Source organism: Labrus mixtus, chromosome 8 (assembly GCF_963584025.1).
Source record: "Labrus mixtus chromosome 8, fLabMix1.1, whole genome shotgun sequence".
In the NCBI taxonomy this organism is placed as follows: domain Eukaryota; kingdom Metazoa; phylum Chordata; class Actinopteri; order Labriformes; family Labridae; genus Labrus; species Labrus mixtus.
This window is the reverse complement of record NC_083619.1, coordinates 14,121,630-14,137,906: the sequence shown is the minus strand read 5'-3', so window position 1 is coordinate 14,137,906 and position 16,277 is coordinate 14,121,630. Positions and strand designations below refer to the sequence as shown.

At 39.2% G+C, this 16,277-nt stretch overlaps 2 protein-coding genes and 1 long non-coding RNA gene across 3 annotated transcripts; all 3 read right to left on the bottom strand.

Annotated features, from left to right (window-relative positions):
• Positions 1 to 60: 60 nt before the first annotated feature.
• Positions 61 to 5,620, bottom strand: prpf38b (pre-mRNA processing factor 38B). The gene is made up of 6 exons (XM_061044524.1): positions 5,182 to 5,620; positions 4,524 to 4,592; positions 4,132 to 4,283; positions 3,542 to 3,602; positions 2,081 to 2,322; positions 61 to 1,438 (listed from the first exon to the last, which is right to left on the bottom strand). The coding sequence occupies exons 1-6, from the start codon at positions 5,389 to 5,391 to the stop codon at positions 772 to 774; spliced, it is 1,401 nt and encodes a 466-aa protein (XP_060900507.1). The 5' UTR covers positions 5,392 to 5,620; the 3' UTR covers positions 61 to 771.
• A 657-nt stretch (positions 5,621 to 6,277) lies between these two features.
• LOC132979054 (EEIG family member 2-like) lies at positions 6,278 to 14,474 on the bottom strand. Its single transcript, XM_061044521.1, has 11 exons — positions 14,191 to 14,474; positions 12,677 to 12,797; positions 12,372 to 12,401; positions 11,835 to 11,951; positions 11,351 to 11,397; positions 10,126 to 10,235; positions 9,727 to 9,822; positions 9,414 to 9,621; positions 8,022 to 8,158; positions 7,353 to 7,416; positions 6,278 to 7,236 (listed from the first exon to the last, which is right to left on the bottom strand). Exons 1-11 carry the CDS (start codon positions 14,334 to 14,336, stop codon positions 7,194 to 7,196), a joined length of 1,119 nt encoding a protein of 372 aa, XP_060900504.1. The 5' UTR covers positions 14,337 to 14,474; the 3' UTR covers positions 6,278 to 7,193.
• Positions 14,475 to 15,631: 1,157 nt separating this feature from the next.
• On the bottom strand, positions 15,632 to 16,082 carry LOC132978460 (uncharacterized). The gene is made up of 2 exons (XR_009673923.1): positions 15,930 to 16,082; positions 15,632 to 15,823 (listed from the first exon to the last, which is right to left on the bottom strand). It is a non-coding gene; the product is annotated as an uncharacterized LOC132978460 (long non-coding RNA).
• Between the last annotated feature and the right edge of the window lie 195 nt (positions 16,083 to 16,277).

Sequence of the window (16,277 nt, the reverse complement as noted above, 5' to 3'; positions counted from 1 at the left end):
GTCACTCATTTGGGTTTGTTGACTATATCTGTAGCCTTGTCAGAAAAAAATAAGCCAATGTTTTGTTTGTAAAAGTGTTTTATTAGAAAACAAAATGCAACAGAGCAATAACCCAAACACAGCACAAGCAGGGCTGTGTGTGGTAAAAAAAAATTACCCTTTGCAGACTGCCCTTTAGAGGATTAAAACATTCTCATGTTGTCTACACACGATGGACAGGATTCCTTTATGCCAAGAAGACAATGTCAATCCATGTCTCTATTATAACTTTGACTGCTCTTTTTTCAACATTCAAGGCATGCTTAACCAGCAAGAGATGACTAAGACGCTTAAATATGAAGAAAGTAAATGTTGGGGCTTCTGTACCAACCAAAAATAACCGGTATTCTTCATAAATTACATTACAATTATGACAATAGAGTCATTTGTGGACCAACATGGCAAGAAATGCAAATCTGGCGACGTATCATGTGTAGACAGCTTCTGAAACATTATGTACAAACCCACATCTTTGTGGGGTAAAATAACCACAGAAAATTAAAATGTGATTTTTTTCCCCACTTTGAAATATAAAGTGAAGACTAACAATGGTCTATTGGGGGACAAAAGGCAGAGAAACATAAAGCAAAATTACATTGGCCAAAGACAACGATTCAGGATGTCTGGAGAGCTGACATTTCTTCTCTTCAGCACAAGGGACTGGACTAGACAACTGGGTAGAAAAAGGAGGAGAAAACAGAGGAGTAGGAGAATATTGCTGTGAGGTGACATTTACTCAGTGCTATGACTCCTTCTGCGTTCGCTATGTTTACTATGGTCGTTGTTGGACTCTCGCTGATGATGGCTTCTCTCTTTGCTATGACTACGTTTGTGAGGACGCTGTTCTCCCTCTCTCTCCCTGTCTTTGTCGTGGCTGCGCTCTTTTTTCCTGCTCTTCTCCTCTCCACTACTCTTGTGCTTCCTCTCCTTGCTTCGACTCTTCGACTTTTTGGCCTTCCTCTCGTCTCTGTGTCTGTCCCTGTCGTCTTTATGCCTCTTGTCATCAGTCTCTCCCCTGCTCTTCTTATCCCGGGACCTCTCCCTCTCAACGCCTCTATCTTTGTGGTGCTCCCTGTCCTTCCTCCTGCTCTTGTCCTCACCGCCGTCTCTGTCTTTGTCTTTACGTTCACTTTTCCGCTCCCGGCTGCCACTGCGACTTTTTTTGCGCTCTCGTCGCTCATGGTTCCTGTCAGCACTGCGGGAACGTCGCCTCTCCCTGTCCCCTCTTTCCCCTCTGTCCCTATCCCGGTCCCTGCCATCCCTCTCCTTCCTCTGGCGGTCCCGCTCCCTCTCCAGCTCTCGGTCAAAACTGGGCCCATGGCGTTCTCTCTCACGGTGGTGGCTCCTGCTCCTTGATCGTTTGGGTGACCTTTTGGGGCTTGGGGTCCGCCTGGGTGTCCTGCCAAGAGAAGTACCACTTACTTTAAATTACAGTTTACATAAGCCATAAAAAAAAATGAATACAATTTAAAGTTAATGTTTCATATTGACTAAGGTCGAGTTTCCAACTTGAGGCAACAACTCTTTGTGGACATTTAGCCTCTTTTGTTATTTTGCTTCTTATTGGAGAGTTGTTTTTATCTCTCTGTAGTTGTTGCATCTCCTTAGAATTATTTTATGTCCCTGTGCAGTACAAATTCATCTCTTCTTGGACTTGTTTATTTTGTGTCTATCTGTAGTTCAGGTTCTTTTGAGACTGTTTTCATCTGCTTGTGTTTGTTCTGTATATTAGTATTTGTTTGTGTGTCCTCGTAGACATTCATGTGTTAATGTGGGGTTTAGTCCCTTTGTTCTTCTGAGAATATCTGTAATTGTTTTGTTTTTTAATTTTTTTTTTTTTTTTTTAACTTTAACAAAACAGTAAATGTTCACATTCATGTTAGCGGACTCCTTGTGTTTCAGACCCCTGGCCCTGCTCCCATTAGACCAGTTTATTAATTCATGCTGATAATAAATTTTGATGTTTGTAACCAGAGAAGCTTCCGTCAGGACTTCCTTGGTAAAACTGGGGCTTAATACTTTGAATTATTTAAGATGTTACCTGGAGCGGCGTCGTTCTCCTTGCCTCCCCGGCTCTGCGCTAGCGGCTTCTTCTTCTTCCTCCTGCGGCTCCTTTTGCGCCACCTTACGAGGCCTGGCCTTCATCTGCTGGTCTATAGCTTTCTGCACAGGCACGGGGATACGGGGGAACAAAGTGGAGAACCACTCCAGTTTGGTCAAGAAAGAGCGCAGCATCTCCCCGACTGTCATCACACAGCCACCTCCGGCCTTCACATCCAGCTCCTAGAATGAAACGGTGGGAAAATTCCGAAGAAAAACTCAGTTTAGCACACAGACGGCACACAGATATATCAGAGCGCTTTTTGATCTGACTTAAAAAAACAAAATGTGATGACCAAGTACTGAACCTTCACCTCTGTTCATCTAGCTTAATCCAAATATCAATCAATCAATCAAAGGTGCCTGGTTTTACACTGATCACTTTAAAAAGGGAAATATAACTATATATATAAATAACAAGTAAATACTGACTCATCTAAACTGGCAGGGCGACTCCTGCGGCCTGTAATTACTGTGTGGGCTTGAATACCATGACAATTTTCCTTCCCATCATTTGTTGAAAACATCTTCAAAAGAAGTTTACATGTGTTTACAGAGCAGAAATGACAGGAAGGAACCATATCTAAAAACATTGTGAAACATAATCATTGAGCCAGAGGGACAAAGAGAGATGCTTTGGCTTCCTTCCTTGGTCTCTCAAGAGCACAATGAATTCTTAAGGGGGATGTTCAAGCACAAAATTGCCCACAGTATAAGCACAGACTGAAGCAGGAGGCAAGTGTTTACCAGTTGAGTTGTCAAATTTATATGGTAAAGAACAGCCACTTTGCACTCACACACGCAACCCAACAGTGCTGAGATACATTTTCCAATTCACCTGCTGCACAATGGGCATCTGAAGAAAAAAACAGGGGGAATTAACCAGTTAACTGATTTCATACGATCAATTCAAATGCAACAGAACATCAAAAGAGGCCTGGTTGCACAGTCTGGGATCAAATTATTTTCCTTAACTATAAGTGAAGCAAACACATTTCTTTTGCAGAAGTTGACGTGTGTTTTTTGATTTGTTTATGTGTCTTTTTCAGTGTGTATCAATGCTCGAATAGCATTTGTATCCCAAGTTCAGTTTTGTGCAACAAGTCCTGATAAAAACATGGCATGCCTTAATATTACATTAAACGATTTACTCAGCATCATCTAAGTTACTTACCCTGATAAAAAAAAAAAAAATCAGCAGTAGAGCAGTTAGCAAGTCACCTAGCTACGCATGTTTAGGAAAAATAACTTTGGGACAATTAAGCCAAATGAAGGCAAAGGTGAAAAATCAGCTATGAGCATCACAAGGGGGAGGGAGACTGACAACTTTTAGTACATAATGTGTGACTGTGTATTTAATAGAGGAAGAAGAAACATTAAATTATTACCCGAGGTGACATACCTCCTCATCATCCAGGAAACCATCGTACCAGTCTATCAAATCTGCCGGGGGTTGAGTGTACCTGAAGCAGAACAGAGAAAACAAACAACGCTTGTTATGTCGAAAACATGACGAGATGTTGCACAAATACCAATATGTATTTATAGACCTGTTTGTTACAAATCATACATTTTTTTTGCAGAAATTATGTATTATATTGGTAATCACTAAAGTAAAACGTTATATGTTATATCAGCATAGTAGAAATGCAATTTCAACAGTTCCACTAAACTTCCCTAAAGGGGCTTTGAGAGATGATGTGGTGTTCACTGCACTCGCTGCGGGGACTGTGCAGAGCTCTTTTAATTAATTATTTTTTGCAATTCATAGAGATGCCAAAAGAAATTCACTTTTAATGAAACTTTTCTCTTAAAGGCAATTTTTTTTTCCTTACACAGATTTACATAACCGCTTATCTATCCAGCGCACCATATAAACAATCCAGAATAAACACATCTATTATATAATGTAATTTTGTAGGTCAATAAATACATCTTCTACATCATAAAACTATAGTTGTCAAATTTGGTAAACTCACACAAAGAACCTACCTTATGTACATGAAGCCGAGAGCTCTGATATATGGAGAGTCTGTATGAGTGATCAGACCCATCAGCTGTTTTCGGGTCAGCTTGAGTGTAAACAGTTTGTATAGAAGACAGAAAGCAGTAGACACAATACCACCAGTTCCAACTCCGCGCACCTAAGACGGAAGAAGATGAAGCCTTTTAAATGAAGCGAATCATTGCATATTATTCACAGCTTACCTGTCCTTACTAGAACACTCAACTAACGTAGTAAAGTAAGTACATCTATAGTGAACCATGTACATTTGTCACACTTGTATATCATAAACTATTTAAACAGAAAGTAGCATCCACAAACTTAAGGGTAACGGGAGGGAATAGATGGGGAGTAGAAAAAGCACGTACTTCCCACTTACCCCTCCGCACATTCCAGTCTGGCCTGCAGTCTTTCTGCTTCCCTTTTCCCAAGGCTCAGCGTGAGTCACCTGTAACCACACACAGAAGATCAAGTTTACGTTTGTCATTATATTGGACAAGCCCTCTTCAACAACAGACCGCTAATCCTACTGTAACTAATGGCGTCAGAGGCTTTATGAGGAGTACAGTAACCCGCCATACAGTCTGTACTTTGAAATAATAAAACATCTTCACTTGTATACATTATAATGCTTTACTGACCTGTTCATTTTAAGTTCGTATACTAGCATTAAAGCTACGAAATTGATGACTTCCTCCAACTACCCTTCCGCATTTTCCTCAGTATACCGGTCATTACGTAAAGCCAGTCTATGTTTATAACAGCAGCCTACATACGACACCATGTTTCACTGAGCTCAGCCGCTAACTTACAAGTTACGAGAGTTGAGACTGCCTTGTGAATGAACGAATTAAAAACTGTTTTATGGGTTGTTTACTTACTTCATTAAATGAGCGAGTCTAAAGTACAGTTATATTGACTTCCCAATCCCACATTGTCCTTGTTATTTTACTACTTAAGTACAATGGCACCATAATAACAATGCTAGCTTGACATCGGTATCAGGCTAGCATGCGGTTTAGCATTTGCTAATGTACCTTGAAGTAGATTTCGTCGACCACTTCGTGATAGGTCTTAAGTTCATACAGCTGAACTTTGAAATACGGCGACGACAGTACATTTGTGAGTATCATTGGATTGAGGTTCATAGTCTTTTCGTTACCCCACAGGGGCAATACATTTCCGTGTTTTCCAGGTGCAGACTTGCTAACGGCCTGTGTTGGTTGCTGGTTTCCGACGTTAGCCATGTTAGCTGTTGTCCACGCCGCTGAATTTAAACTACAGTTAACCTATTTCCGATTACAGCTCCATCAATACACGGTAGTGAAGTTTCCGTCGTTATCAGTATCGTCCGTCAGATCGTTGCAGCAGAGTTTTGGTAAAATTGGTCCAAATAACTTCCCGCCGTCTTTCTAGCTGAAATGTGGACGCGAGGTGGAAACGGAACTGTAACGTTAGTGGTGCAATGTGAACGGTATGAGGTCAAGTTACCATAGATACAGTCAACTCGGAGAGCTTTCCGGCTTCAAAATAAAAGCATGATGCACACAAAATTATATATCTATATATATATGACTATTATTTTATATATTGTCCCGTTCAGATAATTGCACGTTAATTGGTTTATACAGGTGCACCAAATATTACGTTATTTGCTTTTCATATGAATGTATTTAGTAGGTCTCTAATTTGAAATGTTTGTCAGAACCGGAAGTGGTATTGTCTAGTCATGTTATTTTAGTGCGTCTGACCCGTACATACTATTTTTCAATTTTCTCTTCACAATTTTCCTTTCAATGTATCCATCAGCTATTTTATTAACTTTTTCTTTTAGCTTTTATTAATGGCCTGATTTCCAAGTATTTAATTTTATTTAACAGCATCACCACTCATATCAATAATGCTACACACTGTGTGTTTTTAATAATAAGTCTTTCCACAAGTGGAAGTGCACATACCTGGTATTATTCTATTATTGTATTTTTTCTGCCTTTATCTAACTGATGTACATATGTTTGATTTTTTATTTTATTTTGAATAATTGTATTCCTTTTTCCTGTTTTCTTGAGCTGCTGTAATGAAAACATTTCCCCCATGGGGGATCAACAAAGTTTATCTTTATCTTTATGCTAGTAAAAAATAATTCCACACTCCTTTAAAAGAAACATGAGCAAATACAGCACAGAACACATGAGTTATCAAAATAGCATGTTTTTATGCCACCAAATACATTCTTTTAAATCATCAGTCAGTAATCTTAAAAATAAATACCCCACTGAGGGCCTCAGAACTTTTCAACAATGTAGGATATCTTAAATACATCAGGGAGTGTACACAGTTCACTTTCAATACATATTAAAGCTTTGACTACTCATGTTGCAGCAAATAGAAATGTAAGTAATTTTGGTAATTTAACAAAATTTGAGGTAAAAAAAACAAAAACAAACAATTACTTTTGACTTTACAGACATCAGACATACAGACGCTCAAACAAAAATAGATACCACATCTAGAACAAAACACATAAAACTTCATGGTATCTTGTATGCAGCCATCCTCCCTCACAGCCAGGTGAACAGAGGTGATAGTCTGTTATGGACTATTGGTGCCAGGAAGCTTATAAATGACACTGTTTTAGTTTTCTGCTTTGTTAAAATAAATCTATCATACAGAAATAAAACATAGTTTTTATGAAATAAGATTAACAGATTTACTCAACAGCTCTAATATCACTCATGGGTGAACATAATGTGCAACAAAACAGCAGTAATCCTTTAGTCTTCAATGTGCACAAGCAGAAATGTTGGTACATCAGTCATCTCAGTCACCATAATTTTCCAATAATGTCGCTTTCACTTCAACTTCTTCGACACTAGGGGGCTCTCCTGGTCAACAGACAGTAGGGGTTCAGCTCCAGAGGGATTGTGTAAGAGAAATAAGTCTCCTGGAGTTTGGCGGCAGCAAGTTCTGATGGCATCTCCAATACTCAGTCCCCGCCCGTGTCAGTGAAATACAGCACCCTTAATGACAGACAAGTGCTTTCCAAAGGCTAGCGCTTGATCACCACCTGTTCAAAAGCTCCAGCTGCGACCCTGTAAGAGAATGCAACAATGTGTAAGATGACAGGAAGCGAGGCTAGTTATCACATCTAGCTGAGGAACAATGTTTTACATTGAGAACTAACACTGGGATGGCAAGTCACACCCACCTTGTGTGCTGGCTTCCCAAGGCTGTACTCCCACCAGGACCAACAAACAAACGGAGCCCCTCCTCTGCAACAACACACACACACAGATTAGAAATAAGGATACTGCCAATAACATTTGGGGTAGAAATGGTTACAGCTTAGTTTCTAAAAAACAAATGAAAATCGACTGGGATGTTTAAGTGTAGCAAAAATGACAACAAAAAACACAGACAATTGTTTCATAGCTGCTGCATTGTCAAAAGACTTCCTTCCCTAAAAAAAGTGTGAAACATCAGGCTTACTGAATGAGGAGACTCACCATAGCCCAACACAACAAATGACTGTTCTCTACATCATACGTAACACTGCAGTCACAATGTGTGCTCAGCTATCAGTGAGGTTAAACTGTCCTTGTGGTATTCATAGATATGACATCTAACCTTCTATTCTTTATCTTTAATCAAATATACCAAAATACTTAGGTAGGCATTAAGGTATGATCCTCATGTCAAATGTAGGATTTGTTATCATAAACATCTAAACTTTCCTTAGTTTTTCATTAAGAAGTGCTAAAAAAAGGTTGTATTTTGCAGTTCCACAAAGAAACTTGAACCCATGAGGAGGATTACAGGCATACTTCCAAACAAGCGCCTTCATGAGCCCAATAAGTTAGGGATTAGTTGTACACACCCTCTGCACTGGAGTCCAAGAAGCCGTGGCTGAAATCCTGGCTCTGGAGGATTTTCTCTATTATGTCATCAGCATCCACCCTGGTGGCATCAACTCTCTTCAGCTGATTCTCCACTGAGTTCTGCTTCACCGGATGTCTAAGGAGGACAATAAATGGTGTGATATATTACTCAAATGTGATTCAAAAGACAAAAAACTAAATACATGAGTATATAAAAACCATAGATCAGAAGAGAAAATTCCCTCAAGCAAATGCCCAGATCATCATAATGTCAAACTTGTGATATGATTCAGTGTCATATATTTTGAAGTTGTCTAGTAGTTGCAACATCTGTAGGCAGTCAACATCTGAACTGAAATAAAGATATTTTAAAATCTGAATGCTAGGTTTCCCCTGTGTCAATGTGAAAGGATTTTTATTTTGACCGAAAACCAAAGCACCTTTTAATGAATACTGTTGGCACATTGTTATGCAGTGAATGATTGTGTCATGATTCTGGTGGATGTATCATATTGGGCTTGTAGTTCATTAATTTACTGTCTCCTCAGATTAGATGAGAGTTGGTCTGACTGTTCAACAGATGTGTGTGCTTTTGAAATGTACGAGGCGTACTGGTTTTTAACAGCCTGTGGTAAGAATGAAATCTAATAAGAGCCGCCCATTCTTGATTAAAAGTTATTTTTTTGCTGTCCTCTTTTCAAATTTTGAGACACACCATGTCTTCTTTTTCCTAACTCACTTAGTTTCTCCCACTGTGTTTCTGAGACTTTCCTGTCTGCTGTCTCCACTGTGTGTTTACTGTATTCTCACACACCCGTGTTCACTCACAATGCATCGTCAAAGTAAAGGATTTGATTGGCTGAGTAGTATCACTACTAAAAAAATCAAATAATAAAAAAAAAAATCATATAAAGACTTATTTTTGGCCATTATTGTGGAGGACAGTGGATATAGTTGGAAATCCAGGAAAGAGAGTGGGGAATGACATGCGGGAAAAGGAGCCACAGGCCGGAATCTAACCCAGACCGTCCGCTTGGAGGACTATAGCCTTCATACATGGGGCGTGACCTAACCGCTAGGCCATCTGCGCCCTACGTGTTGAGATTCTGGACCAATGTGTTGGTCTGTGACCTTCCTGGCTGCTGAAATGGCTACTGTAAAGACAGCTGCGCCGCTTAAAATAGACTTACTACCTTGAAGGCATTAAAAGCTGCACTGTTTAAAATAGAAAAACTTATTAATATTAACCTGAGTCCTGATAGGATGGAACTGGGTCTACATTTGGAAATTCAATCTGATCCCTTTTTGTGATTATAACAATGTCATTACACACATAGGCTTAAATCACAGTACACAATATGTAATGTAATTAGTCCAGGATGACTTTGTACCTTGGGCCTTTAGCAGGGGTAGTGGGTTGTTCAAGTATATGCTGGCCTGTTGCAGAGACTGCGGGAGTCGTCCTGCTCTCCCTCTCTCCTCTCTCCCCCTGTGGATCACTGGGATCCAGGATGCTGCCAATGCCTGTGGAGGCAGAACCTCCTGACGCACTCCTCCGGTGGCTCAGGTCTGTTAAACTGGAGTGATTTGAGCTGTAACCTACAGGACAAGAGAGTTATAAAACCACAAAGATTGTCATTGTAATTTGTGTAACTGGCGGGGAAGAACTTCAGCTGCTGTTTTTAGTGTTTTCTGTGATGGTACCTGAGATTTTTGACTGCTGACTTGCATAGCTGGGTGTTCTCGAGTGACCATACACGACCAACTCCTCTGGGACTGAGACCGACTTCATTGGAGTCTCTAAAAACCCACGCACACACAGACACACACACACACAATATAAGCAAAAAATGGACACACATACAAAAAATCTACTTGTTCTTTATTGTAAAACCCTCTTTTTTTTTTGTTGCAAAAGCAAAGACCTTGTGATGATTTTGAAAACTGTTGTCTCTTTACTCATCAAGTTAGCTCATGAAAAACAACTGTTTGTGGAAAACTACAACAAAAATATTTATTTGTCATCAAGAACTGAGAAATTAAAATTGTGCTGTTGTGAAAAATAGTCAAGTCTTTTAAGACTTATAATCTGTAACCACATACCAGTGAGTGAGGGAGATATGTGCATGTCTCCTCCCTTTCTGTCCTCCAGGAGATACTCAGCTTCAACCAGCGATTCCAGGATTCCCAGCGTCATTGCTGTAGATGGAGGACTAGAGAGAGGACAGGAGAGAGAGAGTGGTGTTACTTAGAAGCACGTGCTCTTAAATAATGTCTATATAGATGCATGTATACAAATGTATTTAAATCACTAGGATTCAACTTGGGGTGGTAGAATACAAAGGGCAGGAAACACTGTAAACTTCTCTGAGAGAGCCTTTTCCTCATAGGAGTTTAAATGTTAAAAGTGGGTTCATACTTTTAGAAAATAAAATATAGTTTAATCGTTAATGCAGTCTTAAAATGACCCCACATGTAAAAACAATTTATTGTGTGAGGATTTAACTACATATATTCAATAAACTGTTAAGCAGACTTTAAATCCTTTGTATTTTTGACAAAACGACACATTAGTTTGTATTAATAGAAAGTGTATTTAAAAAGTATAACTGCTACTTCCGGTTGAGATGGCAGGGACGCAGACAAATTGTGACAGACAGCAAGTACTAAAACAAATGATTACGTCTTTGTTGCACTGCTGTAAATCCTCCACGCACCATGAGTAACACTCTGTGGGATGAATGACTGGGCTAGCCTTGGGTTTACACTTTAGACATCTCCTAGGCAGCAGTGTGTGTATTATTACACTAAGAGAGTGAGGCAACATGAAAGAATAAAGGGAATGACTTGTGTGGGTTGAGGACAGGGAAGTGTTTGCACACGGTTCGGGCTTTTTGAAGAGTAAGATGTTACATAACGTCCTTTTTGTCAAACTGCTGATTACATTAGAGTCGTATCCGCTGCTGAGGTCGGTCAGATTCAGTGAGAGGTTATTAGCTCTCAGATAAAACGGTGATCAATTGTCAAATAAATAAAAAAAAACATACATTTTAACTCAGTAGATGTCAGTTATATTAGACTAGAGATATATATTCAGGAAGCAGCAAACAGGATGTGATACAGACTATTTCCCCTGTGGTTAGATGCAGACTTTCCTGCGTGAGGTGTACCTTTTCTTTGAAACTAGAACTGTAATGTATCGGGGATGTATAAAGTAGCAGACAGGTCGATGTTTCCTTGGTTACGAGGTTTGTTTTAAATTCAGATTCAGATTTTACGGAGGAGTAAAGATAAAGAAGAGGTAAATAAGGTCAAAATGAACTCTTACGTTTTGAAACAGGGGTCTCCAGACATCAGTTGTGTGGTGATGATAACCTGTAAGAGAAAACATGGGGCTGATGAGGAATAACTCTGTGAGGAAGAAAAACACACTTTCCTGTACAGTGTGGATTAATAGAGATAGTAACTATGGTTTAGAGCAACAGTATATAAAAGTACATTGTAAATCTGTGCCCTAGGAAGAATCCACATACTTAAAATTCCTTCCCATGGCTCACACAGTTAATGGATCACAGGCTCTGACATGTATTGCATCAACTAGAAAGACATTCAACTTTTCCACTCATGCAGTGTTTTTTAATTGCACATTTTCTATGTCTCTAGTTCAACCTAAGAAGTGGTGAAAGGATTGTAGGGGTTATCTATCACAGGTCATTGGACTGTACTGAAACATTGTCAGCCATGAAGAGACTCCTCAGATCATTTTCAATAGTATTTAAAAGGCTGTTGCTAACTTAAAAATATTTCATCACCTTTAGAATTGAGTTGTCCTGTCTCGTGTTCTTGGTGTCGTAACCCTCCAGGAGACATCGCCGCGTCGTGCTGCCGGATCCAGCAAACTCAGACAGGTTCAAGTCAGCAAAGCCCAGCTGCACAGGAACATCAAATATGAACAAATGTCAACAAGTTGACAGGCAGTTGAAATAGTTCAATGAAATTTCAGAATTTTACTGAATATAATTTGTACAGAACATTTTCTTTATTTTAGGTGTCAACAAATCCAAAAGGTTTTGGACACTTAAAAAAAAGTGTCCCAGATAAAATCTTTACTCTGATGACCTTATTGTTGAATAACTTTTAAGGTTATTGGTTAACATAGTGTTGGTTTAGAATGGCAGAGTCTTCAATCAGTAATCACAGCCAGGAACTAGAAATAAAAACATTCTTAAGAAATAGACTCAAATAGAGCACTTGAAGGCTGACTGTTATCAGGTAATTTAAAAAAAAAAATCAGTTCTAATAGACGTCTGGTGAGTCTACATGAAAAAAACATCAACAGGAAGTTTTACCTTTGCAAAGGTCTTGCCACCCTTCAATTCCTAAAATGACAAAAAAATAATAATGAGTGAGGTCACATTTCACTTTAGGGTATCATTTCCCACTTTATATTTTCCTTAAAACATTTGTGAACTTGCAGAATGATTGTTGCCTGAGCAAAGCATTTGTGGTTTGGTTACAAATTAACTGTGATTCTGATCTTATGTACATCAACATATGCCCAGAACATTCAACAAGCCATCTTAACCAGACTGTAGAAGAATGCATACTATGCATTTTTGTAAGTGAGCTAAAAAAGAAAAAAAAATTCCTGTACCTTGCGCACAGACACCCGGCATACACAGGGGTCTAGTACACCTGTCCCAGCATTGGCACTCATTTTACATATGAAAGAGAATCTTCTCTTCCAGTGAACACAGTTGGCTTGGACCTGCTCCCTGTGAGAAAAGCACATAAAGAAAACGACTTCATAAAGAGAATAAAACACACAGACAAACATACTGAATACTGACAGAGCAGATATCAGTCACAAATCTGACAGATCTGTGCATGGATTACCCACAGAGTGTGTGACTTAAAAATGTCTCGGGCCAACTCACAAATAGTGAAAGATTAAGTTGTCCATTCTTTTATTTTTACTCAGAATAAGGAAAATAAATATATTTTGAAATCTCATTTTATGAACAATTTTTGATCTTACTTTAGGCTTTTAGCTACCTCCTGCAAAGCTCTACCAGATCATCTATTACCCTTACTCTAGCAAAAATATGCCAATTCCAAATGGACGGATGTTCACTCCTAAACCTGCAGAACACCTTAGTGTCTCTTTCTCTGCTATTTAAAAGAGAATAACTGAGTTATTGTTTATTAATGTAGTTGTACCTCATTTGATAGGATGCACATTGTTCTCCTGGATCTGTAAACAGTACAAATCTGTTGTAATGAATTGGATAATATGTCTCATACATCATAAGAGAAACTGGGAATTTGCTTGTGTTCACAGAGAAATAAGGTTGTGGTTTGAGTAGCACTAAAATACAGTGTTTACAAAGTGTTATTTTAAAAACAGACAGTCACCATGGCAAAGAAATGAGGGTTTGACATGAGCTGGTACACGTTTTTCCACAGTGACTCATTGAAATGGTTCACAGGCAGTTATAATCACAGGGCCAAGGGGATAACTTAGTATGCTCCTTTATATGCAACGGAGGAAAATACTTGTTTGGTCCCCACAGTTATGAAGAAAACAATAAATATGTAGCATAATGTAAGCATGAAAGAAGAAATAAAACAAGCCTGATAACCAATTAGGCTATTTCTTATAATGTACTTTCTCTGTGCCATCATCAAACTCTCAGATTTTGTATTATTATAGGATACTAATTTTAAGTCTTTCTTAATATTATTGTGGTTATGGTTATTATTATTATCATGTATGTTCACTAAAATATTCCTGCCTAAATCTAGCTACATATCTCCACCAACAGCACTTTATTCAAACAAATAAATCTCTCTGCTGAACACGTTTCTGCTCCCAGCAGCAGCAGTAAGTCTATAACTATCTGTCAGCTCCTTCCTTTGCGAACTTGAGCAGGAAGCTGGTGTAAGTGTAACACAGGTTAACCAAGCCGGATGTTTGCTAACTCAAATCTGAGGTTTAGCTAAACGTTAACTACACATTTAGGGAGATGAAAACCCTGTCCAACAGCGAAGAAAACCCCGAGACAACAAATGCTTTACAGGCGCCCAACGAAAACTCAATATGAAGTTTAACCTACATTTACAAGCAGTAAACTGTTGCTATAAATAGAAGAAAAAAAAATGTCTTACCGAGTCGACTCTTCAGCAAAACCTCCATTCAGGAGTCTTACTTTACAAAATAAAACTCCGTTTACGAAGGGAATGGATGACAGCTCCTCCAGGTCAAAGTCTACTTTAAATTTAAATCTCTTTTTCTTCATAAGAATGAACGACATGCTGTAGCCAAGACGTGAGAGACTGGGGCACAACAAGAGTGAAGTGGTAAAGGTGACAGACAGCTGTACACTTTCCCTGCTCGGTGTCTGCTGCTCACTCAGCTGTTGCTGGTCGTTGCTACAATACAACAGTCTGCAGGCACGATTCAAAGTTCAAATCTCCTCCCTGTGAGAAATACAACTCATGACGTCAGGGGTATTCCTACATTTGATTGGACACCGTGGCCACAAAATAAAGGGCACGGTTGTGATTGTAAACCGGCTGAAACGTACTCAAAACGTCAACTGTGATAGGAGAAAGCTTTCCTCTGCACCACCAGCACAGGCTACAGAGTTAACGCACTTTAGTGACACTGTACGTGTGAACAAAACTATGACTGCGGAAAAAATAGAGGAAGCTGGCGTATGACAAAGAGAGGAAATGCCAACACCACTGAAAAAACTGTTTCAGTTATGATTAATATCCCATGTGAGACAATTAAAAATGTAGAACCTATATGAGCCACTCACATACCCTACAATGTAGGCTTGGCTACACATTACCATAAATTATAATAGACTATAAGAGGCTTATTATTAGATTCAATAGCCTACATGTTTATTTTTTATGGCTCATGTGGAAGTTCAACTTATGATAGTAACACAAACTTACAGACCCTAAATGTGGTTGAGGATCTAGAGCAAGAGCATGGCCACAATTCTTACACTTTGTATGTTGCTGAATATTTGGATTTTGTCTTAACAGGCATTGCAAAGTTGTTCAGATAAATGATTTAGAGGAATCCCACACTCTTAAGGAATACATTGTTGCGAATAGTACTGTAATTGAATGGATGCATAGATATTATTAGCAAATACAGTATATCCCAAATTACCAACAAAAAGCCAATTTTTTTGTGTCACATTGTGTAAATGTATGATTATTACTGATGTTTAAACTCTGTGCCACTTATACTGAACCAACTATGAGCCTCATAAGTATCTGACCAGGGACACATTTTTACATACATTTTATGCACATGTACCTACAAAACTTTATAGATGGAAATAAAAATATCTCAGACATAATGTAACTTAATTACCATGTGCTGCTCTGCTGTGCTCGCAGACATTTCCCTTTCACCCTTAATTTTAACCTGTAAGAAGGTTCTCAAATCCAAACAGTTTTGGGGACTTTTGAAGGAGAGCTATCCATTAAGGAGTTCCCTGAGAACTTCTGTCTGCATTCACAATGCCATGGTACTGTTACGACCAGTGAATTTAGGACCCAGATGCGGGACACTTAAACAGAGGGGTTGATTGGTAATGAGGTTTATTGTGGCAAATGGAGATGAAGATGGGTTGAAGATTCTGGAGGTTAGCAGAGTGAAGGGGACGAAGGCTGACCAGACCAGAGTAGGGGTGTGAGTGTGGCTGAGCAGTTTTGAGTCCAGAGAGCAGGTTGAGGCAGATGGCTAAGCAGGAAGGCAGGGGGGTGAATGGTGATCCTGAAGCAAAGGAAAAACAGGGTGAGACTCAAAAACCAAAACACACACAAAACATTAATTTCAAAGGTTCTTTCAAAATCTTAATTTAGCCTGAGACGTAGTCTACCGCAGTAGTTGATACAACGATCTGACAATGAGTGGCTGGAGAGCCGGGGTATATATACTGCTGAGTTGATGAGGAGATGGAGAGCTGGTGTGCAGGTGAGAGCAGGTGAAAGGAATGAACCTCAATCAGGAGGGAGCCAGAGTGAGAGAGCCATGACAGGTACCTAAAGAAGAAACTAAAACAGTCCCTCTAAATGAGGTTCTATTAAAATAGTTCATAGTTCCTGTGGTCCGGAATGAATAAAAACGGAGGAGGGTTCAAACGGTTCCTAGAACTATGATAAAGTTCTTGTCCTGACACATCTTTAAAACAGGGACCTTCTTAGGATGAGCTGGTAGAAGCTGGAAG